This window comes from Monodon monoceros, unplaced genomic scaffold (genome assembly GCF_005190385.1).
Source record: "Monodon monoceros isolate NGI ecotype Baffin Bay Population unplaced genomic scaffold, NGI_Narwhal_1 Super_Scaffold_12, whole genome shotgun sequence".
Classification (NCBI taxonomy): domain Eukaryota; kingdom Metazoa; phylum Chordata; class Mammalia; order Artiodactyla; family Monodontidae; genus Monodon; species Monodon monoceros.
In genome coordinates, this window is record NW_021703768.1 from 164,981,602 (window position 1) to 165,008,672 (window position 27,071).

General features: G+C 51.5%; 1 protein-coding gene across 1 annotated transcript in view; it reads left to right on the forward strand.

The window, feature by feature from the left end:
- The window catches only part of CACNA1A (calcium voltage-gated channel subunit alpha1 A), a 316,609-nt gene that overhangs the window by 267,429 nt on the left and 22,109 nt on the right, over positions 1 to 27,071 (forward strand). The window contains exons 27-37 of the mRNA XM_029216768.1: positions 143 to 303; positions 2,759 to 2,896; positions 4,631 to 4,832; positions 6,309 to 6,473; positions 8,750 to 8,860; positions 13,356 to 13,439; positions 21,008 to 21,124; positions 21,461 to 21,526; positions 21,702 to 21,817; positions 23,173 to 23,323; positions 26,882 to 27,009. Coding sequence (XP_029072601.1) covers positions 143 to 303; positions 2,759 to 2,896; positions 4,631 to 4,832; positions 6,309 to 6,473; positions 8,750 to 8,860; positions 13,356 to 13,439; positions 21,008 to 21,124; positions 21,461 to 21,526; positions 21,702 to 21,817; positions 23,173 to 23,323; positions 26,882 to 27,009 — 1,439 coding nt within the window. The remainder of the gene's footprint in view (positions 1 to 142; positions 304 to 2,758; positions 2,897 to 4,630; positions 4,833 to 6,308; positions 6,474 to 8,749; positions 8,861 to 13,355; positions 13,440 to 21,007; positions 21,125 to 21,460; positions 21,527 to 21,701; positions 21,818 to 23,172; positions 23,324 to 26,881; positions 27,010 to 27,071) is intronic.

Genomic DNA, 27,071 nt, shown 5'->3' on the forward strand with positions numbered 1-27,071 from the left:
GTGGCCTTAACCGAGTAACTTGGATCACGTCCTTGCCCGTAAAATAGGAATAATGACGATACTTGGGTATGATGAGCGGCTGGAGGTGGAGGCCGTGCTTGTTTCCAGCCCCTCACGCTGTCTCTCCCACCCCACCCACCAGGCCGTGTTTGACTGCGTTGTGAACTCACTCAAGAACGTCTTCAACATCCTTATCGTCTACATGCTCTTCATGTTCATCTTTGCCGTTGTGGCCGTGCAGCTCTTCAAGGGCAAGTTCTTCCACTGCACCGATGAGTCCAAGGAGTTTGAGAAAGATTGCCGGTGAGTCTTGACTCTCCTAGGCATCCCCATCGGGGCTGGCAGGTAGGGGGCGGCCAGATGCACCAGTCTCTTTGTAACCGAAAGTGGGGTCCGGCTGCTCACCGCTCAAAAGCCAATAGAGAGGCAAAGTTGGTAGCAAGGAACGTTTGCTTTATTTTGCCGGCAACTGCGGGCGGGGGGGTTGGTGCAGGGAGGGCAGACTCTCGTCCAAAGGCCAACTTCCCCCCGCACTGACAACCAGTGGACAAAAGTTTTTATAGATGGAGAGAGGGAGCTACATGTAGAAACAGCACGGTCAGCTGTGACAGTCAACTGTTTTTTTTTTTAATTTATTTATTGTATTCATTTATCTTTGGCTGCCTTGGGTCTTCGTTGCTGTGCATGGCTTTCCCTAGTTGCGGCAAGCGGGGGCTACTCTTCGTTGCGGTGCGCAGGCTTCTCATTGCCGTGGCTTCTCTTGTTGCGGAGCACGGGCTCTAGGCGCATGGACTTCAGTGGTTTTGGCACGTGGGCTCTAGAGCGCAGGCTCAGTAGTTGTGGCTCACGGGCTTAGTTGCTCCGCGGCATGTGGGATCTTCCCGGACAGGGCTTGAACCCGTGTCCCCTGCATTGGCAGGCGGATCCTTAACCGCTGCGCCACCAGGGAAGCCCTGACAGTCATCTTAAAATTGGTCCTGTGGTGGCCTGATCAGCGTCATCTTGATTGTTTTAAGTACAGTCAATCTTCAGTTCCAGGGTCAGATTTTTCCCATTTCCTTGAGGCCAATTCTCAGAATTGTGGCAGCTTTTGTCATAGCTACAGTCTGGTCATCATGTAGTTGACTTCTTCTACCTGGTGGGGTTTCAGTATCTATGAGACAGATCACAGGATATGGCTCGGAATATTATCTATAGCCCTTGAGAAGGAACTAAAGGTCCTTGACTATGCTTAGTGACTAAACTATTATTATTTGGTCTCCTTTGACTGTTTTCCTTTGCTTCTGCATTTTCTCACTTTTATGATTAAACTCATATTTTGGCTAAAGTTTTTGCATAGACAAAAGGCAGGCTAAGGACATGGAGGGGGAAGGGTCCTCTCCATTTCATACTGGGCTTGGAAACTGAGGTGTTGGGTGTTGGGGGTGACCCGATTACAACCAGCTTGGATCTATAAGTAGAAAGAAAGACAGTTTTGGAATAGGAGCTCTGATCCATGGCTTCAGGATGAGCCATAAGCTGGTTGCTTAACTTTTGAGTTGCCACCTTTGTCAAGTAGGGGATATTAGTACACATCTCGGTTCCCTTGTATGAAACCTTTATAGGCAGATGTGTTCCAAAATACTTTGAGATTTTTAGAAATATTCTGGGGTGCATGTCCCACACAACACAGTTAAATTAATGCAGCCCTGTGATCAAATGCAATATTTCTGCCTGGGAACATACAACTATTTGCACCAAATGGGATAAGTAACAAGTCCAAAGAGGCTCACATGCAACTGTGTCAGGTTTTGTTGCCAAACGCGTTAGATCAGAGATGGGCAGACTTTGTCTGTCAAGGGCCAGGTAGTAACTGTCTTTGACTTTGCATACACTTTCCGTTGCACCTAATGCAACTCCAAAGCAGCCACGGACAATAGGCATGGTTGTGTTCCAATCAAACTTTCTTTCTGGAAACTAAAACTTGAATTTCTTATCATTTTTATCTGTCATGAATGAATTCTTTTAGTTTCAACCATTTAAAACTGTAAACAACCATTGCTTAGCTTGTGGGCCAGATCCAGATTTGGTCTGCAGGCTGGAACTTGCCAACTGCCGGATTAGGAAAAAATGTTTGGTTTTCAGAGCTGTCTGGATTTTGGAATTGTGGCTAAGAGACTGTGGACCTGAAATCCCCCCATCTTTGGGTCATCCTCATGATGGAAAGTTCTGGACTCAGTCCAGGAAAGTGCTGCGCCTCTCACCGACCAATCGCTCAGTCAATATTGCTTTTGTCACTAGTATAAACAATTACTATGCACAAAAGGGCAGCCGGTGGTTATTCTGGTGGCTGGTTCCTGGATTTGGAAGGATCCCAGGCATTGGGCTAGGAGTCTGGGGCTAACCTTTGTTTCCTACCCTGAGAAGGAACAGCGAGCAGCTGCCCCCCTTGGCCTGATGAACCCAGAAATGTGCCTGTCTCACTTCCTGCTCTCAACTTCCCCCCAAGCCTGAGGCTCCCACCCTTGGGTCTAGAAGTGTTCAAGTTGGAAAAGGATACAAGATTCTGAGTTGGCTCTCCCACTGGACACAGGGCTGTGGCACCATCTGTGGATTTATCTCCAAATGGATGCACACAAGCTCCAGGGAGAAACGGGCTTCCTGGGCTGTGGGAAGCAGCGTGGGCTGGTGAGCCCCTCTTCCTCCCCCTCTCCCTTCTGTCTGGTGGCCAAATACGGGCGTCCCTCCATTTACTAATGGTCACCACTTTCTGTGGCAGTGGCAAGTACCTCCTCTATGAGAAGAACGAGGTGAAGGCGCGGGACCGAGAGTGGAAGAAGTATGAGTTCCATTATGACAACGTGCTATGGGCTCTGCTGACCCTCTTCACCGTGTCCACGGGAGAAGGCTGGCCACAGTAAGTGGTCCAGTCAGAAAGCCCCACAGGAGGAGCTCGGGGGGCCTCCAGCGAGCAGGAGAGGAAAGGGTCCAAGAGCCCAGTGCTGAGAAAGGTCTGAGGGAGGGAGGGGTTTGCTCCTGGCTTCCAGAAGTGGGGACAATGCAAGATGCAAGACGTCAGCAGAACAGTATCGGCCATATGTGGTTGGGCTTCTCGGGGCAGAAATCCAGCGGTCGCTTGGCTTGCCAACCCCTTGAGTGTACGGGGCTGTGTGCTCCCAGCACAGGCACCGTTTCTAATTTACAGAAAGGCCGCGTGTACGTACACATGCGGTCGCATCCTCTTAACCCTTCCGGTGCTGGTGAACAAAAACCTCCAAGCCAGGGGGGTGTGAACCTGGCATTTTCCAAGTCGGTTTGACCACAGGACCAATCTGTCCCAGACAGGGCTAAGGCTGGGGTGACACGGGGGAGACTGACTTGTGCAAGTCCAAACTTTAATTCTTTTTTAAGTTTTTTTTTGTTTGGGGGGGTGGGTTTTTTTGCGGTGGGGGGCGGTTGGCCACGGTGCGTGGCATGTGGGATTTTAGTTCCCCAACCAGGGATCAAACCTGCACCCCCGGAATTGGAGGCACGAGTCTCAACCACTGGATTGCTAGGGAAGGCCTCAAAATTTAAATTTTTGAGATTTTGTTCATCAGGGGCTTTGGGGCATTTCTTTCGACTTTTTAACATGTTGCAGGAAATACTAAATATTACAGTGAAATGTTATTTATCTCGATTACTGAGGGGTTTGACACCCGCTGAATTTGTGCCCATGGCAAGTGCCTCCAGAGGTCTCGGCTGAATGCAGGTTGAAGGTTTGGTAGATTCCAGTGGCTACCTTCAGCATCCTCACCTCCCTCCCTCGCTCAGCAAACACCCCAACCGACACATGCCTGTCTAATCACCCATGCACACACTCAGTATCCACACGCGCGGGGCCAGCGCTAGCCCTTCAGGCACCTCTGAGCGAATTTTTAAAGACACCCATTCCTCAACAGACTTTACTTCCATCTGTCAGAAGAGCGTTGCAATATACTTAATGATCTTGCTCCAAAAAGGCACTTTATGGCCACCTGCCAAAAAGCTGTCACCATTAATACACAAATCTATCAGGTCTACAGTATGAATGGTGCCCCTTAGATGCAGAGCACTTGAGCAGTGAGTGATCTGTGCAAATGTACAGAGCAGCCGTGCATACACTCACTTCCGTGTGCATCCTCATTACCCCTCCTTGGCTCCCACGACCACCTGTGCTTAAATATTCACACACACACACACACACACACACATACGCCCGCCTCCATGACCCCCTACTCACTCCCATTCATCACCACAAACCTAGTTTCAAATCCCACCTTGGCCGCATCTGAGTGGGTGATCTACAGCTGAACCTCAGTTTCCTTGTGTGCAAAACGGAGCCAGTAATAACCTCCCTGAGAGGGTTGCTGAGAAAATGAATAAAATGTTGAACATCATTTCTGGCACATAACAGGCCCTCAATACAGGGCAGTAGAAGTAACTGACATTGCTGTCAACACTCCCCACAGGCAAAAGACGCGGGAAGATTACAGCTTCATAAAGTAACCACAGTGACTGCAGTCAGAAATCAGTGACGACTCTTCATTTCTTTTCTGTTTCCTCTTAATATTTTCCTACATTTCTGTTCCCCTGTCTCACTTTCCCCCTCTCCCCACCCCGGTCCTCACAGGGTCCTCAAGCACTCCGTGGACGCCACCTTTGAGAACCAGGGTCCCAGCCCTGGGTACCGCATGGAGATGTCCATCTTCTACGTTGTCTACTTTGTGGTGTTCCCCTTCTTCTTTGTCAATATCTTTGTGGCCTTGATCATCATCACCTTCCAGGAGCAGGGGGACAAAATGATGGAGGAATACAGCCTGGAGAAAAATGAGGTACCACTTCCCACTTACATCCCCACTTAAAAACTGACACCCCCCCATCACACATGCACACACACACACATACAGAGGAACCAGCTTCTGCGGGCGTCTGGGGAGGGAACAGCAGCATTCTTCAAGCAGAATCCAGTCTGCATGAAGGGCAGCCCTTCATGGGGTTTCCAGAGGAAAACACATCAGAGAGAAGTTGTGTATGTATCAGTCAGTTTGGACTAGGTTATGATGCGGTAACAAGCAGCCCTCACATCTCAATGCCAGCTATCCACAAAGGAATTGGACTGCATGTCCAGGTGGCTCTGCTCCATGTCATCTTTATTCTGGTTCCCCTCTAAGGTGCTTCAGATAAAAAAGAGAGAATGGCAAACCATGGTCCAACTCTTGTGGCTTGTGCCCAGAAGTGACGTGTGTCACTTCTCACATTTCATTAGCCAGAGCTAGTCACATGTCTGATGTCAGTGGGGCAGGGAAGTATAATCTCCCCCAGGGAGGGGTGGTGAATATTTACGAATGAAAATCCAGTCCACCAGAGAGTGTACGCATGACCTTTTGCTTCTCTAGAATCATCCAAGCTAGGTGGAGGACCTAGAATGCATTCTTCCTCTGCTTTGTTGGCCTCTAAGACTAAACAATTATTATTCCTCCCTGTCTCCTTCCCTCAAAGAGAAGGAGAAGCAAAATAGTCGGTAAGAAAGAATGGTTAGGCTTCACAACATGGATGGACCTAGAGATTATCATACTAAGCGAAGTACGTCAGAAAGAGAAAGACAAACACCATATGGTATCACTTTATGTGGAATCTAAAATATGACACAAAGGAACGTATCTATGAAACAGAAACAGACTCATTGACATAGAGAACAGACTTGTAGCTGCCAAGGGCGTGGGGGGTTGGGGGGAGGGAAGGATTGGGAGTTTGGGATTAGCAGAGGAATCCTATTATATATAGGATGGATAAACAACAAGGTCCTACTGTTATAGCACAGAGAACTATACTGAATATCCTGTGATAAACCATAATGGAAAAGAATATGAAAAAAGCAACTGAATTGCTTTGCTGGATAGCAGAAATTAACACAGCATTTAAATCAACTATACTTCGGTAAAATTTTAAAAAAGAATGGTTAGGCTTCAGTGTCAGACTCTGGTTGAAATTCAAGGTTCGCCCACTAGGCAGCTGTGCCACGTCAGGCTTAACCTCTCTGAGCCTTTGTTTTCCTCACCTGCAGAGTGGGAGCTACTGATAGTACCCATTGGTCATGTTTGCTAAGGGGATTCAATGAGATCATGGGGGAGTGTCAGCACAAGAAAACATTCATGGCGAGGAGCTTATGGGGGGTGTGGGGTGGGCAGGAGAGGCAGACATCCAGGCAGACGTGCAGAAGAGCTGCATCGAATGAGACGGGGGGTGCTGGGTGTCCAGCCGCCCCTCTCCTGCCTCAGGCCCTCACACCGCTGCGCTCTGTCCCGCAGAGGGCCTGCATTGACTTCGCCATCAGCGCTAAACCCCTGACCCGACATATGCCCCAGAACAAGCAGAGTTTCCAGTACCGTATGTGGCAGTTCGTGGTGTCCCCGCCTTTCGAGTACACCATCATGGCCATGATTGCCCTCAACACCATCGTGCTCATGATGAAGGTGAGTCCCCCCCCCCCAGGCACTGCTTAATCCCCACCGCGCCCCTGCCCCACGCAAAACAGAACCGGCTACGAGTTTCCCAGGCAGACCGCACTCTGTGTCACCACCAAGCCCCTGTTCCTGCTGTGCCCTCTGCCTGACACACGGCTCCCACCACTTTGTCTGGCCAGCCCCTTCCAGCTGCCCCTGCAGAGCCCTTCCTCTAGGAAGCCTTCCCTGACCTCCCAGGACCGCATGAGGTGTTTGCAAGCATCCTGTCTGTTATCTCACGTGCCGCGATATCAGTGTTGGGTTGCCTGATAGTCTACCACCTGCCTGTGAGCTCCGAGGGGCCAGACAAGTACTGATCACCCCTGAATTTCAGGGGCTCAGAGAGGGCCTAACTCAGAGGGAACAAGAGCCCCTTGATAAACGTTTGATGAAAGAAATGAGGAGGGAAGGGCAGGTAAAGACCCTGCGAGCCTCGGGGCCGTGGAGCCTCTTCAGGGTGAAAAGTCAAAACCTCTCACCCTGTGCTTTGGAGACCAAAAGCCTGAATTTGAGCCCATCTCTGCCATTTAATTCACCATTTAACCTTGCACTAGTGACGAGTGGCATCCCAGGGCCTCAGTTTCCCTGTCAATAAAATGGGAAGGATAATAATAGCACGTTCCTTGCCCCCTGTGGGGATTAGGATTGAATAAGAAAGTTCCTGCAAAGACGTTAGCACATTTCTCAATCCTTAAAAACACTCAACAAATTTAGCTGTTGATTTTTTGAACTGGTAGGAAAGCAGTGCCTGTATTCACCTGAAAATTCGTCTCCATAAGCAAGTGCTTTGTCTTTTCATTGTTAGGAACATAACAGTTTCAAACAAACAGAAGATAGAAAGATAGAACAGCACAGCCCTTCTCAAACTGCTCACAGATCAGCTGGGCATCTTGTGAAAATGCAGATTCTGGTTCAGCGGGTCTGGGTGGGTCTGGGACTCCACAATTCTAACCAGCATCCCGGTGATGCGGTTGCTGCAGGTCCCTGGACCACATCCTGAGTATCCAGGCGCTTGTGAATACCCAGTCTCCATCACCCAGGGTTACCCATTTGGACCATTCTGCTATGTTTGCTTCATCTATTTTTTTTTCTCATTTTTTAAAAATTGAGATGAAATTCACATAACCTACGGTTAACCATTTTAAAGTGTACAATTCAGTGGCATTTGGTACATTCACGATGTTGTGCAAACACCACCCCTATCTGTTTCCGGAACGTTTCCATCACCCCAAAAGGAAACCCATCCCCATTACCAGTGACTCCCTATCCCCCTTCCCCCAGCCCCTGGCAACCACTAATCTGTGTTCTATGGATGTACCTATTCTGGACATCTCATCTATTTTTTAAAGTGTTTTAAATGATAGACACCACACTATTTCACACTTAAATTCTTCAGTGTGCTTTCCAAAGTAATCAGAACATTTTCCTACATGTTCTCATGCCTGACAAGCTTAGTGTTAACACCGCAAGATCCATATTGAATTGTCCCCAAAACGTCTTTTACAGTAAGTTGTTTTTTGAGCCAAGATCTAAATGGCTACACATGGTCTCCAGTTTTTTGTTTTTAAATCTCTGTCCTCTGCCCCACCCCTGCCCCACCACCACCCCGCGCTGTTAACTTTTTGAGGAAACCAGATGAGCTAAATGAAAACTGTCCCACCTCTGGGTGCATTGGTTTCCTCCATCTGCTGGATTTCCTGTAACCTGGTAGTTAGATTTAAAGGTTATCGGTTCAAATCTGATTAGTTTGGGCAAGAGTCATAAGGAGTCAGAAGAGCGGTTACCTCTGGCGGGCGGCGGGGGTTATCAACTGGGAAGGGGTGCAAGAAAACTTTTGGGAAGGGTGCTGGAAATGTTCTCCATCTTGGTCTGGGAAGTGGTCTCATAGGAGTGTACAGGTAAGAATTTAAAAAGACATCTGGAAAGAAAAAAAGAAAGGACTGCAAAGAGGATGCTGTAGACATCCTGCATCCCATCAGGAAGCCCATCGATAGGGACAGGCTCTCCCGCGATCTCGGCTGCTAAGATAGGACTCAAGAAAGGAATTTTTGTTTTGACCTGAAAAGAGTAGCCCAGCCAGTAAAGAGCTTGCCTGGGGCCCGGGCTGGCTCCACAGGACATCAATAGGGAAACCAAGTGTCCGAGTCCTGCCTGCCCCGGGGAAAGGGCAGCCACGAAGCCACCCCAGCCCTGGTCCTCGACACTGTGCCCACTGACCCCACTGCTCTACTTCCTTTCTTCTCTAGTTCTACGGGGCCTCTGTTGCTTATGAAAATGCCCTGAGGGTATTCAACATTGTCTTCACTTCCCTCTTCTCTCTGGAATGTGTTCTCAAAGTCATGGCTTTTGGGATTCTGGTAAGTCCAGCCTTGGAGCTAGAGCTGTGGGTTAAGGGAAAGCCCAGAGGGGCACTGGGTGCTGGGTGGTGGTCTCCCCACCTGGCCCCTCTGCCCCCAACCCCAATGGTGACTTGAGCATCCCTCCAATGTGCACAGATTCCAAACTCTGTGTCAGGCACATATCGATTATTAAAGGATGCGATGAGATGGGTAATGATTCATTTTGCAGGTAAGGAAACTGAGATCCAGACAGGCAAGTCCATAGCATCCAAACTGTTCTAGCCACAATCGCAGTAAGAAATACATTTTGCAGTGGAGCCCAGTACTCAGACGTACAAACAGACAACCAAAATGAAATATTCACAGAATCTGTATCTCCCCTTAGCACATGCCCTATACGCTGAAGTTGTCTATCTCCTTGATTCCATGTCCCCCCCGCCCCCCGCTTTTTTCCCCCCCGCACTGGCCGCATGGCATGGCACTTGGGATCTTAGTTCCCCGACCAGGAATCAAACCCACGCCCCCTGCAGTGGAAACGCAGAGTCTTAACCACTGGACCGCCAGGGAAGTCACGCCCCTCCTTTTTTAATGCAGTTCATGACCTACTAACTTGATTTCATCTCCCACTAATGCAAGTGGTCTTAACCCGAGGCCCATTGACCCCCTAAGGGATCTATGGATGTAGGGTGGGGTGAGGGAGCCCAGGAAATAAGAGGTGAAAAAAATTCCATCTTTATTTTTCACCAGCTGCTAACTGGACTTTTGCTTTTCCTTCCATCCTGAAAGTAGACAGCAAACCCCCGCAGGATTACCAATATGATCTGTGTCACTGATAAAAATCAGATGTTCTCATATCGCATCCCAGAGGTTGCAGGTAAGTCAGGCCTCCATATCCACAGGTTCTACATCCACGGAGTCAACCAATGCGATTGGCAATTGGTTGAATCCACAGATGTGGGACCCGCAGATACAGAGGCCTGACTGTAAAGGACTTGAGGATATGCTTAGCCACCCTCTCTGAAGAGAATGACCTACAGCCCGTGGTGTCAGACCGAGACTGGGGTCATACCTCGGCTTCCCAAGGTGGTGAAAGCTGTCGGCTTTGGCACCAGAGAGACCTCGAGTCCAGTCATACCCAGGCTATGTACCTCACCTCTCTCTCCTCCTTTGCAAGAAAGGCCCATCCTCTGCCTCTCCCTCGAAAGAGCTCTTGCAAACCCCAAATGCAAATAATGTGTGTCTGGAGACTGAAGGTCCAAGCCTGACATGTTGCGAGCACTCAATAAATACCAGAAAGTGTTACAATAAAGCTCATCACCTGACCTTTCTCCTCCAAAGCAGTGGCTACCAAGCCTGCAACCCAACAGAAGCACTTAAAGTTGAATGATGCCCCAGACCCACCTCAAGAGATCCTTATTCATTTGGTGGGGTGGGAGCCCCTGAATCTGTATTTTTTTCATTTATTTTTATTTTATCGGTGGCTGCATCAGCTTTTTTTTTTAATTAATTAATTTATTTATTATTTTTGGCTGTGTTGGGTCTTCGTTTCCGTGCGAGGGCTTTCTCCAGTTGCAGCGAGCGGGGGCCACTCCTCATCGCGGTGCGCGGGCCTCTCACTGTCGCGGCCTCTCATTGCGGAGCACAGGCTCCAGACGCGCAGGCTCTGTAGTTGTGGCTCACGGGCCCAGTTGCTCCACGGCATGTGGGATCCTCCCAGACCAGGGCTCCAACCCATGTCCCCTGCACTGGCAGGCAGACTCTCAACCGCTGCGCCACCAGGGAAGCCCCTGAATCTGTATTTTTCATGAGGACACCCAGGGGAACCCAACATACAGGCTGGGCCATTGGGCCCTGCACTGAGGACCAGCCAGGCAGGGAGAGGCACCCTGCCGTCAGAGCAATTGCACCGACTCAGAGTTCCAGTCCTGGGGATGCCACCTATGGGCTGTGTGACCCGGAACAGGTCACAGAACATGTACCGGGAAGAACTCAGGCTCTCGAGTACCCACGCCTGGGTGTGAATCCTGCCTCAGACCCTTTCTAGCTATGTGACCGCAAGCAAGGCACTTGGCCTATTTGCTCCTACATATACATCTACAAGATGGGAGAACGACACATCCAGCCTCCCAGGGCTGAGGGAGGTGTGAGCATGAGCTCAGGCACAAGCTCTGCCCAATGCAGCTGTCTTGTAATTTTTTTTCATTCCCAGTCAATGTTCTGGTGGTGAAGTGATGCGTTCTGCCAGGGACTGGGACTCCATCTCCTCCACCCCTGACAACCCTGCAGTGTTCTGCACTATGCCTCCCCCTTCAGTTTTACATGAAGCCCCAAGTTTCCCATGTGGAGTTTAAATGATAGGGGGGCTATCCAGGGGCTTGAGGCCTGTAGCCAAACACCTAAAAGTTGTCCTCGTTTGTGCTCCCCTAGAGATAGAGCCTGAGACAAACTTGAATGCAAGGAATTTGTCTGGGAGGTGACTCCAGGAAGCCGCGTAGGGGAAAGAGGGTGTGAGACAGAGAAGGGAAGGCAGCCGGTACAGGGTGTGTTGGTGAGCAGCTTCCCTATGGGTATAACTGGGATGCAGTTCCATGGAGGACCTCTGGGGTGCAGCAGAGAGCACTTACTCAGGTCATGTCCCCCGTGGTGGGGAGCTGGAGTATTTATCCTCCAGTGCCCATCAGTCAGTCAAGGGCTGCTCCCAGAGGAGCTGTTAATTCCCCTATGCAGCTAGAGAAAGCCCCTGGGCAGAGTAACAAAGGTACACAGTCAAAATATGAGGGGATATGGGTAGGGCCCCAGCCGCACCTGTTAAAATACCAAAAGTGCCAGTGGAACCTGAACTCCTTTTAGACAACCATAAAACAACATCCATTTATTGAGCACCTACTATATACCAAACCCCACAGTGACTCACATTCATTATCAGATTGTTGTTATACCTTTATCTTCCAGAAGAGGGCCCTGAGGCCCAAGCAGTCCCGCTCTGAGGACATTTGATTCGTACATGCTAAAAGAATTTGATCCTGGGAAGCACAGATCCAAAGCCTGTGTCCTTCTCTGTGAGGCAGAGGGGCTGCCGCCGGGTCAGATACTCAGGGGAGAAGATGACTGCTTATAATGGGGCCCAAGCCCCGATCTGGCCTCTGCTTTTGTGAGGTTGCTGGGAAGGCCTGTGTTTAGCATGGGTCCCACCAAGCCTTGAGGGAAGGGCCGTCTATTTGAACCAGACCCTTAGATCCAGGCAGGGGTGCTACTCATTGTGGGCTCAAACTGTGAAATATTTCAGTATTTTTTTTTAATATTTATTTATTTATTTGGTTGCACTGGGTCTTAGTTGTGGCAGGCAGGCTCCTTAGTTGTGGCATGCAAACTCTTAGTTGCGGCATGCATGTGGGATCTAATTCCCTGACCAGGAATTGAACCCAGGCCCCCTGCATTGGGAGTGTGGAGTCTTAACCACTGCGCCACCAGGAAGTCCCAATATTTCAGTATTTTAACAACAGCATACTATACCTGTGTGTCCCACTTGAGCCAGAACCCAGCCCGGGGATATACCAGTCAGGATAGCTCAAGTTAAGCTGTGGTAACAAACACAGCTTTGTTGCTCCAGTCAACAAAGCGTTTACTCAGAGACCCGGGCTCACTGAGCAGCCGTCATCTGGAACATTACTGGTCACCAGGTCCAGGGTTAAGAGAGTTCTGGCGGGTCCTGCACTGGCCAGAAAGTGACTCATGCTGCCTCTGTTCACAACCCATCGGCTGTAACTAGACACACAACCTTATCTAACCACAAGGGGTCCAGGAAGTGTAGCCTCGTGTATGCCCAGAAGGCCTCTGCACCCTTGTTCCTATCCCCCTTCTCCAGATTAGGAAATAGAGGCACAGAGAGGTTAAGTCACTGACCCACAGCCACACAGCTGGGTGGTAGCAGAGCTGGCATGTGAACCCAGAGGCTGCTGTCTTAGCAAGTGTGCTATAAGCACGGTCTCGATTCAGCAGGGTCCTGTCCATAGACTCTGGGCTTGCCCAGACCTGGGTTCAAATCCTGACTCTTCACCTCTGTGCTGCCTGAGGTGAGCATCTTTGCTCTCTGAGCCCCAGTCGCCTTATATAAAATGGGTGATAAACCTTCCTTCCGAGAGTCTTCATGAGGATCCCAGTGACGTCATTTATGAAGCATCTGAGGTCTCAGAGAGCCCTTGGAACTGTTGGAGAAACAGGGCACAGCCCAGAAAGGCAGCCCTCCCCCACAACAGAGCTGAAGCAGCACCCGGAGACCCCCCTCTGGGGCCAAGCAAGCCGTGGGAAGGCTTGGGGGTCCCAGGGAGGGGGGACTCAGAACAGATGATACTGAGAAGCCCATCCAGCAACATTTTGCTCTTTGAATGACTGTAACTGTCCCGGGCACTTGACTGGTCTGCAGCTGTGCCCCTAACGGGCCCCCTGGGCTGGACTTGGGGGTCAGCCATGGAGCCCTATGTTGGCATCTCTATTTTGTGGGTCCCCATTCTAGAATTATTTCCGCGATGCCTGGAACATCTTCGACTTCGTGACTGTTCTGGGCAGCATCACCGACATCCTGGTGACCGAGTTTGGGGTAAGTTTCCCGCCGGCTTCTCTCTGGGCAGTTCCTGGCTGGGCTGGGAGGGGCGAGGAAGAGGTCATCAAGGAGCAGTGGGTCCCAACAGCCACAACTGGTTCAAGCCAGCGCTTGACCATGACCAAAGAGGGAGAATTGGGGCCCCTGGGAGCAAGGGCAGCCCCTCAAGAGGGTGACATGGGGAGACGGGGATGTCCGAAGCCACCGCCGTGGGGCTAGCGCTGCAACTTGAACTTCCCTGCCTCTTGGCTACCGACTTATCATTAAATAATGTGGATGAGCTCATTGAGAAAACTGAGACACTTAAAGGATCCCAAGGCTGAGCCCCACCCCCCAAACACCACACAGTGTTGGGGCCCCAGAGGGAACCAGCTTCAAATCCATTCTGATTGAACTAAGCATGTTCTGGCTCACGGGGAAGAGGGAGCCATGGCCCTTGGGTTAACGGGGGGACATGATTCCCAGGACCTTAGGAGGGTCCCTGGGACATGTGTCTTCCTCTATCCCCAGGCCTGGGAGGTTCCCAACGTGGAGGGGGGCGGGTCTCTGTGGCGGGTCTCTGTGGTGGCCCCTCACAGGGCCACATCGTCTGGAAGACACAGGTCCCAGAGCTCCTGCCTCACACCCCCTCCCTGGCCATTTGCCAGTGAGCCTAGGCTTGAGGGCCCTCAGGAGGCTGTGGGGAGGATAGGAGGTCCTCACAGGCGAAGCAAAAGGGCAGAGGGTCAGAGCCAAGGGCCGGGGGTGGTAACAACCTTGTCATAATAACAATAATAAAAGCTGACAGGGACGGCCAGGCACTGTGCCAAGCGCTTTACGTGGATTAGCTCGTGGTGCAGGTCGGGGGCTCAGCATATAAAAGAATTCCTTTAGAGTGTTCCACTGAAGGGATCCAAGAGCAGAGACTAGTCACAGAGTGGAGGGGAAGGGGCCCAGCGCCCAACCACCCTGGGGAGCTGTTACCTGCCCAGGTGCCAAACTCAGAGAGGGGCTGCCTGGTGGGAGCTGTGAACATGGAGGGACAGAGCTCCTGCCAGAGACAGGGCCAAAGCTGGCATGGAGCATCAGGGGAGAAACACCCCTACCTTTCTCTCCTCCCACCCTCTATCTCCTGCCAGCCACTTCCATTGGCCAAGCCCGGCCAGAAAAGAGCCAGAAGGCCAGAGAGCCAGGGTGATGCTCAGAACAGGCAGAGGAGAGCAGAGGATAGATCTGGGTGGGGTGGGGCCTGAAGAAGAGGGTGTTGCCCCATTTCACAGATGAGGAAACTGACGCTCAATGCTGAGGAGAATGAGGGACCTACTTAAAGTCATGCAGCCAGACCTGGTGACTCCTGAGGGCACACTGGTGTTCCCTGGGGTGTCCCTAACTGAGCCCCCAGCAGCAAAGGGATCAGTTGGCCCACTCTTCTATCCTGGAAGCCTGATAGGATTGGGAAGCTACACAGAAGAGGGGCCATTCTCTGACGCATCCCCCATACCCCCACCCGAGTGGTATCTTGGCCACAATTCTTTGCCTTCATCTTCAGTGAACCAGAAGTTCCCCCTTCCCCCGTCTCACCCCTGACACCTTCCTCTAGAGAGGTCATGCCCAGCTGTGGGCTCTCCCCATTGGGGTCGTCCCCACCTGGCCACTGTCCCCTGGCAGAGGGCCAGAGCTTAGACCTCATCTTCTGTCCTAAGTTTCTAAGAGATCTGGAGCTTCTCCTGGCAGTCAAAGTATCTTGCCACACAGCTGAAGACAAGACAGCTTTGAACCAATATCCCTGTGGGTCAAGAGGTGAGAAGGGGTGACCCACCACCCCAGTCGGGCAGGTAGAGGAAGTTGATTGAAGCTCTAGTTGCCAGTAAGAGATCTGCAGGACTGGACCCCAACAGCTTGTTCTCCTGGCTGCAAGATATGGGAGGGCAGGAGAATGGGGCACAGAATCCACTTCAGGGATATCAGGACTATTGCAGTAGTCAAACAGCCCTCCCCTATGAGCTGTTTGACCCTGGGTAACTTGTATTACATCTTCTCGTCCTGTATTTGGGACTAACCTTCGTAACCAACCTCATCAGACCCTTGCAAGCCTCACATTCATTCATGCATTCATAGAAGCATGCATTAAGCACCTGCTGTATGCCAGGCATTGTTAGAGGTGCCGGGAACAGAGCAAAACGACAATAACGCCTGCCCCCAGAAGGCTGACATTCCAGGGCCAGAGATGGCAACTTTGAGCAAATCAGAGCGATTGACGTAAAGTGCTTGGCACAGAACCTGCCAGGAATTAGTTCACGAATGGTGGTTATTATTATTGCTGTTGCTGTTATTACTGTGAATGTACTTGGATTGCAGTTTGTTAGGCAGCCCCTCAGCCCTGAATTATAATCATTTGGCGGGAAAGCTAGAGGGTGGGCATTTGGACCCTTTTAGGAGGATAAACACCCGACCTGGAGGTGGGGAAGGTTTGCCCTGCTAGGCAAGGAGCCTTCAGCAGCCCCCTTCTGCCTCCCAGGTAAGCCCACTAAGTCTGAGGCCAGACAGAGCTCAGCCAGGCTGAGGCGAGGGGAGCCAGACCATAGGGAGGGCAAGGCCCCAGGGTTTCGGGGGAGGGGGAGAGGGTGTGAGGCCCACCGGGCCTCAGCTGCCACCCACAAGTGGCTGGGGTGACGTGGGTTTGCCCTGCGTGCGATGGATAATGACTGTGTTTCTTGTCTTGTCTCTTTTCATGCCTGCTCTTTAAACTGTATATTGGCACAACGCCGTCTGAAAAACTCATCCAATCAAAATGCACTATGAAATTCATTTGTTCATCCATGACGTGGTCTGTGTGTTCATACACCAATGACTATCTCCCAACCCACCACCACCACCCCCACTCCCCGCCCGGGAACCGAAACCCATTGGTTTTTTTGGCACTGGTTACAAATCAACCTAAAAAACGCTGAACACGCCTCCCCAACTGCCCCTGCCCGCCTGCTCCCCCTCCATCTTCAACGTCTGCATCTAGAATCCGGTTGGTCTTACTTCTTTCTGAAGTCTAAATGCCTTACATTAACTGTGAACGCATCTTCTCGCATCAGCGTTGCATGTCACGCCCTGGGCTTTCAAAACTTGGATTGCCTGATGCACTCCCCTATCCCCACCCCCGTATGTCTGTCCATCTCTCCAAACCCTCCGAACCTGCCCCCCCTCCTTGTTCCTGCAACCTCTCTTCCTCTGGTTGGTATTGGGTTCTGAATTAGGGTTTTCTGTTTGGGTTGGCTTGTGTCTTCTGCAGAGAAAAGGATGGGTTTGCCCCATGCAACACCTCCAACAGGACAGGTTGGCTGGCTGAGTCTCCCACCCCATTCCTTACACACAGCCCTGTACTCAGAGCCATCAGGCACTCTCTCACACCACTCCTGTTCCTGGTTAACTCCATAGATCCCAGGGCCCCAGGAAAGCTCCAACAGCCCTCACCCCATTCCAAGCCCATGAGCTCTTCGGGCTTGACCAGCAGCGACGTAAATCTCCAAGCCTGATGGAGGAGGTCTGAGGGCCTTGCAATGTGCAGGCAAAGACTCTCAAATGAGGGGGACTCAGAATGGCCAGAACCGGTTCTGGCTGAACGGCCGGGACTCAGGTCTGGCTGCTTCCAGATGGACCGGCCGGCTGACGCCCTCTCCTGGAGCCCTGATCTGCATGTACTCCTGTTCCCCGCCCCCCACCCAGACACAGTCACTAAACACCTGTGCTCCCTCCTCTTTCCTGTTCAGTCTCTGACTCTCGTTCCCTCTTTTCTCTGTCTCTGTCTCTCTCTCTCCCTTTCTCTTTTTTTGCTCTTGCAATCTCCCTCTCTTGATCCTCCCCCACCCCCGACACACACACACACACATGCACACACTATCCCTCCCTTCTGTTATATCCATCCACCCTGCAAACCCACACCCACACCCTGGATGCACCGTGTCCATCTCTCCCTCGCCTCACTTATTCGACTCTCTGCACACTTGCACATTCCTTACTCTGTTAAATCCCACCTGCCTCTGCCCCTCCCCCACCATCCTCTGAGCCCCTTTGAAGGACCCACAATGGCATCTTTGCACCGGGATCCCTCCCCTGCTAGCCATACACAAGACATTCATCCACCAAACATTTAATGAGCCCCAATTCAGTGCCACAGATGGAGGGTTGGGCAGAAGGGGACACCATCACTGCCCCCAACCCCTGTGTCACCTACAGTCAGGTGGGGGGAGGCAGGCATTGGTCAAATAACCCCTGAAACCCACTTGAAATTGTAACTGTGTTGCAAGCTGAAGGATGAGCAGCGTTAACAATGTGGAGAGGGGGAGAAAAGGGCATTTGAGGCCCGGAATAGCATGTGCAAAAGTCCTGTGGCAGGTTCGGAGCACGCAGGGGTCAGGGTCTGCAAGTGAGAGGGTGTGGCTGGAGCAAAGAGCAGAGGAAGGCTGACCCAGAGAAAGTGAAGAGGGCAGAAGGGGACAGGACCTTGGGACCTTGTTGTGGGAGCCTGGGAGGATTTGGAGCAGGGGAGCCGTGATCGGAAGTGCGGTTAGACCAGACCCTGCAGCTGCAGAGCAGGGAGTGGGTAGGCGGCGGGCTGGGCTGGAAGTGAGCACCAGGAATCCCAAGGAGAGATGACAGCAGAGGAAGCAGGAGCAATGTGAGGACTGGCCGTCTGAGCAGGGATCTCTCCAGGACCTGGAGAAGGGTTGGGTCTGGGCTCGGGGGGAGAGAGGTGCCTGGAGGACTTGAGTCTGGCTTGAACTGGGAGATGGAAGTTAGGGAATGCCAGGAGAGGACCAGGTTAGGGGAATAGCACAAGTGTGGGCACAGTGGGCTTGAAGTGCCCTGAAGGGCACCCCAGAGGAAGTCAGGTAGGCAGTGGGTTAGTGGGTCTGGAGTGCAGAGGCAACATCTGGGCTGGAGGTGGGGTCTGCGAGTGCAGGACTTCTCTGGAGCCCTCAGGAGGGTGGTCTCCATGTCCTTCTGAGTACTCGCACCCCTGAACACAGCAAGCCTTCCAGGGCCCACATCACTCCCCTTCAGCCTAGAACCAGGAAGCACTGGGCAGGGTTGGAGGAGAGGACAGCTATTCCTTCCTGGCTGTGGACAAAAAGATGGAAGCTAGGAAGAAAGTCAGAAGTTCTAGGAGCACTTGAAGGACTCTATGCAAACCCAGGAAGAGATGGGGGGGTGGATGAGGGCAGACTAGAACCTTCCCCTGCCCTGTCACCTCTTTCATTTCCACCCCTACTTCCCCCGTGTGTCTCCTGTCTCCCTGGCCCCAAGAAGGGCAGCATGCTCTCTGCACGCGTCTCCCTGCAAACCCCCCTTCTTTCTCCTGCATGGTAGCAGTCCCTACCGCCCCACTCTGCCCCGAGCCCCCAGAGGCTGCTTCCAGGGCCCGCCTGACTGCATGAGTCCACATGTTATGCCCTGCCCCATGAAGGGATGGCTTGTACTCTGGGGATGAACGGGAGGGGACTGGGGACACCTGGGCCATCGGCCCTGTCCCCAGATGGAGCTGGGTGGCCAATCAGGGCTGGAAGTCAGGTCAACAGGGCACGGAGGGTGACTGTCACCCAAGCTGAGTTTGGGGGTTGATTCGAGGCACTTGAGAGATTCTCACAGTGGTTAGGCCCAAATGTGGTCAGGGTAGGATCCCCACACCCCTCTCCCATCCTAGAGGCCTAAGGGTCAACTGATGTGTCCCAGAGAGCACCCTAGACTTTTCCAGAAAACCCAGAGGCCTCCTGCCAACCTCAGAAATTCCTTGAAACCCCTCTCTGTGTCTCTCAGCTCCCAGGTCAGAGCTGGCTAGATCCAGTGGCTGGGAAGCCCTCAGGAACCACCAAACAGGATGACCATATAATTCACTGTCCATACTCTTGAGACCGAAAGCAGTGCTGTGACTGTTGGGGCAACCTGTATGATCACCCCTGTGCCATTTGCAGGGTGAGAGCTAGGCCACTTTAAACGTTGCTACATGGCCTGTATCTAGCACTCCTCCAAGTCCCCTTAAGGCCCCTTTGCCTCCAACCCACTGATCAGTGGTGGTTTCCATGCCTACCTGAAGCAGGAGTCTCAAACTCAAATGCCTCTGGGGGCCAAGCAGATGCCGTAAGCCAAGAAACCAGTTCCATTTCTAGTATGTGGGAACCTTGGCAAACTGGAGGAAACGTGGCCTGCTTCACGGCGGGCAGCCACATCTCTGCCTCAAGTAACTGCTACCAGTGGAAGCAGCCTCAGGGTTGCCTGAAAGCCAGATTTGGGGGCAAAATCTGACTTTTAAACACTAGGAGCTATTTTTAATTTCTAAAGGAAAACTGCTCAGGCCCAACAAAATAGTTTCGTTGGCCAGATTTGGTCCATTCGTGACTTCTAGCCTCCAGTACCCCACCAGAGGCCCCAGCAGACAAGCCCCTGGACAGTCACGTAAGATCCACCATCTCCATAGCTGTCTCCCCACCCCTACCCCTACCTGGGGTTCTTCTGGCTCGGGAGGGAGGAGGTAGAGGCAGTGACTAGACAGGGGGCCTTTGAGCAGAGGCAGGGTCCACCCAGGGAGGTCCTGGGGGCAGGGACAGCCCCACCTCCCGGCCCCCAGCACCGGCCCCTCGGTGGGCCTGGGCTGATGGCGAGCTCACCCACCCACGGGCGCTGCGTACTTCCTGCTTCCTGCAGGCCTGGTCCCGTGCTACTCCACCCAGCTCCAGAACCTGAGAAGCCATCCCTGAAAGGGGGGAAAGGGCCCCAAATGCATCTTCTCCGACTCAGCGGGCAGCGAGGACTCGCCCTGCAGCCGAACAGCCCCAGCTCCCTCCCGTCCTCCCCATTCCCGCTCGCCAAGGGGGTAAGAAAAGATGCTCTTCCGCTTCTCCAATTGGCTTGAGCCACTGCTCCTCTTGGCCGTGGGGTGAGGTCAGGGCGGGCAGGAGAGGGTGGGCAGCTCAGCAGGGCAGGGCAGGGTGCCCGGTGAGTCCCATGACAGATGCATTTCTGGCCCGAAGCGTAACATGCCCTCGGAACCCACACATGTCCACCAGGCCTGAGCGTGCTGACTGCCCCCACCCCGCCCTGGTGTTTGTGCATCGTACACGTGTGATGGATTCGGCAACTTGACCCGCTTGTGTCCTATTGTCTCAGTGCATTTGGTTGTTGGGAGAAACAAAAACCATCTCGGATTTTTTTCCTGATTGGATGATTCGGATATATTTTCTTTTCCTTGTTCTTTTGTTATTTCTTCCGCGACCCGACCCACCCACACTCCTTTCTCTTCCTTCCTTTTTCTTTCCTTTCCCCAGTGAGGGTGGGGCTGGGAGGGAGGGTTTATGCCTTTGAGTTGATGCCTTTTCCTCCCTTCTCACCCTTTCTCCTCCCCACACCCCACTTCGTTTTTTCGAGTTTTTTCCTCCGCACCATTGCATTAATAGTGCTTTCTCTCCTCTCGCTCCTTATTTGGGGTCTTGCTTGCTTTTTCCTGTTGGTTGGCTTCATGTAGGGGCCTCTGTGAGTGGTGACAGCTCTGAGCCCCTGGGGGTGGGTGGATAGTCACCCCTCTTTCTCCGTCTCCCCAGAATAACTTCATCAACCTGAGCTTCCTGCGCCTCTTCCGAGCGGCCCGGCTCATCAAACTCCTCCGTCAGGGTTACACCATCCGAATTCTTCTCTGGACCTTTGTGCAGTCCTTCAAGGTGAGCCCCTCGCCCTGCCTCCAGCCCAGGGCTAAGAAAAATCAGGATCCCCCCACCCCGACCTGCTCTGGCTGAATCTAGAAATCAGGGGGAAATGCCTCTATGATACACCTTGCTGAGAATGTGTTATATGCAGGGGTCTTGTCTAACTTCCTGCCCTGGTGTGTCGTGAGAGCTCCAAGGGGAATCAGAGCCACCAAAGAGGCCCACCAACCCTGGCACCACTCGGGCACAGCATGCGGCCACCCCATGGGGGTGGAGAACTGGGACAAATGAAGGAAACAGTGTGGATAAGGGGCCCCCAGCACTATTCTTAATTGCCTTCCTTCCCACCAGGCCCTGCCCTATGTCTGTCTGCTGATTGCCATGCTTTTCTTCATCTACGCCATCATTGGGATGCAGGTGAGTGCCAGCCCCCCCTAATGTTCCCAGAGCACTCCCAAGGAGGGCCACCGCCCTTAGGTGGGGGTGGGTTAAGGGAGCCCAGTTCAGAGAGGCAGCCCTGAAGGTTGAGTGGAGTTTTCCCGGAGCCACTAGGGGGCGTGGCCACCCCAGTCATCACCATCTAATTCCCCAGGTGTTTGGCAACATCGGTATCGACGTAGAGGATGAGGACAGCGACGAGGATGAATTCCAAATCACTGAGCACAATAACTTCCGGACCTTCTTCCAGGCCCTCATGCTTCTCTTCCGGTGAGAGGGGGGCACACTTTCATCCTTCTCTTCTGGTGGCGGGGGGGCATGCCCTCAACCTTCTGTTCCACTGAGGTTTGGAGTGGGCGTGGGGGACCAAGGGACCGTGGCAGGGCAGGAGCTGAAGGCCCTGAGACGTAAACATGAAGGCGTTTTCAGGCATTATCTCACTGAATCCTCCTGAGCATCCTGTCTAGAGATTCTTGGCAACCACACCTGACAGATGAGGAAAAAGGGTTATAGACTCTGAATAGACTCTGAGGCTTGATTCTTAATCCTGGCTGCACTTAGGGTTCCTTCATTCATTCATCAGAGGCTTATTGAGCACCTATTGTGTGCCAGGCACTGCTGTAAGTACTGGGAACAAAACAGAGACAACATTCTCTGCCCTCTGGGTGCTTATATTCCCATGGGGGAGGCAGACAATCAATAATCAAATTATAGCGGATACTAATAGGAGATAAAATTCAAGATTAAGAGGGACATGGAGACACAAAAGAACAAATAATGTGTGATTCCACTTACATGAGGTACCCAAAATGGGCAAATTCTTAGGGGAAAAAACTAGAATCAATATTGTCAGGGGTTGGGAGAGGGGAATGGGGGGAGTTATTGTTTAATGGGGTACAATTTTTCAGTTTGGGATGATAAAAATGTTCTGGAGGTGGATAGTGGTGATGGTTTCATGGCACTGTAAATGTGCTTATTGCCATTGAATTATACACTTAAATGCTTAAAATTATTAAATTTATGTATATTTTTGTCAAACTAAATTTTTTTCTCAAGTAACAACTGAAAAAAAAGAAAAAGGAAGGCTGATAGGTCACACCTCCCTTGAGGAGGGTGATGTTTGAGAGAAATAGTTGAGAGAGGGAGCCATGTGGATATCTGGGGAAGGGTAGAGGGTACAGCAAGTGCAAAGGCCCTAAGGCAGGAGCATAGCTCTCATGTTGGAGGACAGCAAGGAGACCAGTGTGCCTGGAGCAGAGTAACCTGAGAAAGAAATAAGAAATGACAATCACCTAGAGAGAGGGAAGCTTTTGAAACATACCTATGTCTCCAGGCCACATCCCAAACCAGTTAAATCCAAGTCTGTGGGAGTGGGGCATTGGCATCAGCATTTTTAAAAAACATTCTCCTTGGGCTTTAATACACAGCAGCCAAGGATGAGAATCCCCCTCTCTGAGCCCCAAGAGGAAAAAATTGATTTACCTGGGACTTGAACCAACACCAGTCCAGCTCCAGAGCTTAAGTGTTTAACCTCAATGCTCTGCCTCCCTTGGGGGGCGGGGGGTGGTGGTGCTGGTGCCCAGAGATGGGTGCCCAGGTCCCTGACGCCCCCTCTCTGTCCTCAGGAGTGCCACTGGAGAGGCTTGGCACAACATCATGCTTTCCTGCCTCAGCGGTAAACCCTGTGATAAGAACTCTGGCATCCTGACTCATGAGTGCGGCAATGAATTTGCCTATTTTTACTTCGTTTCCTTCATCTTCCTCTGCTCATTTCTGGTGAGTCTGTGGACATGTGTGGGTGGGCTCCCTAGACCTGGCTCCCTCTCAGGGGTGTGGATGCTATAGAATGTGGCTGTGTTGCACACTTTCTCCCTCCAAGCCTGGGCCAGCCCAGGATTAGGTTAACCACTGTTCCTCACCCTCGACACTGTTGACATTGGGATCTGCGTCATTCTCTGATGGAGGTTGTTCTGTGCATGCTAGGATGTTTGACAGTATCCCTGGCCTTGATCCACTAGATGCCAGTAGCACATGCCCCACTACCCTCCCAGTTGTGACAACCAAAAATGTCTCCAGCCATTATCAAGTGTCCCCTGGGGGAGGGAGCAGAATCTCCCCCATTTGAGACCCACTGGGTATGCTGAGGGAAAAACTAATGGAGCTCAGAGCTGGCCCCAGGACCCATCTAGCTGAGCTGTGGGAGACTCCCACCTGCCCTCTGAAAGGTAGGTGCCTTCCTCTGTACGATCAGGAGGCAGGAAAAAGTCAGCCACATAAACATTCTCTGGGAGCTGTGGGGCTTTGCAAAAAAATTGAATGGGTTTTCACTAGTAAAAGATAAGTTTGTCAAGAGGAGGACTCTCCTAGGACCAGAGAATATAAAGCACTGCAAGATTGAAACAAGGAGGAATGAATATATTTATCAGGAACCTCCATCCTGCTCTCTCTTTCTCTCTCACTCTCTCTGGGGCCTCATCTCGGCAAATTTTTTTTGTTCTCCACTCTTCCTGGAGCAGTTTGAGCACAGTCAGAAGAACTATCTAGGTATTTCAAGCAGAGGGGATTTAATATAGGGACTGGCTACACAGGCTTGAAAGAGCAAACAGAGAACACTGAAGTCACCAGGGATTAACAACTGCAAGAAGGCCAGGGCTGGGGTATTAAAAGGAAAAGAAGGTGTTGCTAACCAACCCAGCTGCCCCTGGAACCCCTGAGGGAGTGCTGGCACCCTAGCTGTCTGCTGCCCCTGGACAACTGAAGACATTTTCCTGTGGCTGCTGTCACAAAGAACCACAAACTTAGTGGCTTAAAACAACCAAAATTTATCCTCTCACAGTTCTGGAGGCTAGAAGTCTGACCACGGTGTTGGCAGGGTCATGATTCCTCCAGAGCCTATAGGATAGGATACTTCCTGGCCTCTTCCAGCTTCTGGTGGCCACAGGTGGTGTTCCTTGGTTTGTGGCAGCATCACTCCAATCACTGCCTCTGTCATCACATGGTCTTCTCCGTGTGTGTCTGTGTCCAGATTTCCCTCTTATGAGGACAGCAGTCATATTGAATTTAGCCGACCTTAATCCAGTATGATCTCGTCTTAACTTGATGATGTGCACAAAGACCCTTTTTTCAAATAAGGTCACATTCACAGGCACAGGGGGCCAGGATTTGAACATATCTTTTTGGGGCACACAGTTCAACCCACAACACAGACCCACATGGGAAGCAGAAGGAAGCTCCTCTCCTCCTTCTCTCTCCTCCCCAGGCTGGCCCCCTAACCATGGCTCCTACTGGCAGGATGTAAGCTGCCCAGGGAGTGTGGAAGATGTTATTTTCAGAACTCAACCCAAGGACCAGCGTCCGTCAGCCAAAGCCCAACACATCCACCCTCTTCAGACCAGCAGTCGGTCTCACACTGAAAGACTTGCAGCCTAAGTCTCACAGCAGCACACCCTCCAAGTCTAATGTCAACAGCCATTGACCTAGACGGTCCCTTGCCCAGTTCCAAATTCCCAGAAGAGAGTCCGAATGGGCCATTCTAGCTCCTGGTCAAGTGACCACCCTTGTTCTAGTAGCTTTGGGTGCATATGGAGACACAGTCTTATACTACATCCTATCTGGGAAGGGCAGGCACCCTAGAAGACATCTACAACACTTGATCATCAGCCCTTCATAGGCAGGAATTTTTGTTTAGTTCACTGCTGCATCCCCAACACCTAGGACAGTGACTGGCCCACAGCAGGTGCTCAATCAATATCACAAAATGATGAATTAAAAATAGAGTCACTAGCAGACATAGAGAATGGGCTTGAGGACACGGCAGGGAGGGGAAGCTGGGGCGAAGTGAGAGTAGCATTGACATATATACACTACCAAATGTAAAATAGATAGCTAGTGGGAAGCAGCTGCATAGCCAGGGAGATCAGCTTGGTGCTTTGTGACCACCTAGAAGGGTGAGATAGGGAGGGTGGGAGGGAAGCTCAAGAGGGAGGGGATATGGGGATATATGTATGCATATGGCTGATTCACTTTGTTGTACAGCAGAACCTAGCACAGCACTGTGAAGCAATTATACTCCAATAACGATGTATATAAAAGAAATAGAGTCACGAAAGTTAGGGACACCTAGAATTACAGGTCATTTATTAAGCACCTACTATGCTTACTTCTACACATTTGCTTAATACCTACTGTGTGCCGGGCCTTATACTAGGCCCTGGGGATATAAGGAGAGAACATATTTCTCTCAGTTTGCAGGGGTGTTGGGCAGACAAGTCAGGAGACAGTAGCAATACAATCTGATATGTCCTTTGATAGGGGAGACTCAGACTGAAGGAAGGAAGATTTCAAAGAGTGGCCCTCAGGGACTGTGGGCAGGGCTTAGACCATGTATTGATCAAATTGGTTGCAAGTAACAGAAATTCAACCGAAACTGACAAGTGAAATATGCAGTTCACTAACTTATAAAACTGAAAAGTCCAAATGAGGCTGCATCCAGGCAATAGCAGACCCTGTCCTCTTTGCTGTTCTCCTTCACACTGGCTTTATTCTCAAACTTTCTCCCTATAAAGGGAAGATGGCTGCCAGAGTGCCAGCAAAAATCCCAAGGAAGGCTCTCATTGGCCACCTTGGGTAATGTACCCCTCCCTAACCAATCACAAGGTCATGTGACCACCACCTGTGAAGCCAGCCACACCCAACAACAGCATCTAAGTATAAGGGCAGGGGTTTCCCCAGATGCTATTATCCAAAGGGAGAAAAATGATGTCCACTGAGGGAGCAGCATTTACTAAGGCCTGAAGGCAAGACTGATACAAGCACCCCATGTGCTAAAGGCTAGAAGAGCACATGACAAGGTGCTACAAGATGTAGACAAATGCAGGAAAATTCATCCATCCATCTATCGAAGAAATATTTGCTGAGTGCTTACTTTATGCTGAGGATGGAAACATGACAGGGTTCTGGCCCATTGGGGGTCAGGTGTGGGAGGATTTGGGGTCATGGTGGTCCCCTTGGTGTTGGCCTCTATTTAACACAGCCTCTCTACCTCTCCCTCTGATTGTCTCTGTCCATCACTGTTGGTCTTTATCTCTTTGTATCTTTCTCTGTCTCCATCTTTATCTCTGTCTCTGTCTCTCTCCCCCATCTCCATTTCTCCATCTCTCTGTCTCTGGGCTCCTTCTGTGGGCATGTGTCTTTCCTCTATCTCCCCCATCTCTTTCTCTGACTACCTTTTCCCATTTTTATCTCCCTCCCTCTCTCCCTCTGGGCCTCTGTGTATATGTGTTTGGATGTGCCTCCCTCTCCCCCACCCCATCTTGGCCCCTGGGGTCCCCACAGATGCTGAACCTTTTTGTTGCTGTCATCATGGACAACTTTGAGTACCTCACCCGAGATTCCTCCATCCTGGGTCCCCACCACCTGGATGAGTACGTGCGTGTCTGGGCCGAGTATGACCCCGCAGCGTGGTAAGCAGTCACCCCAAATCCTCCAGCCACATCACCCACCTTTCTCTGGCACTGGAGCACAG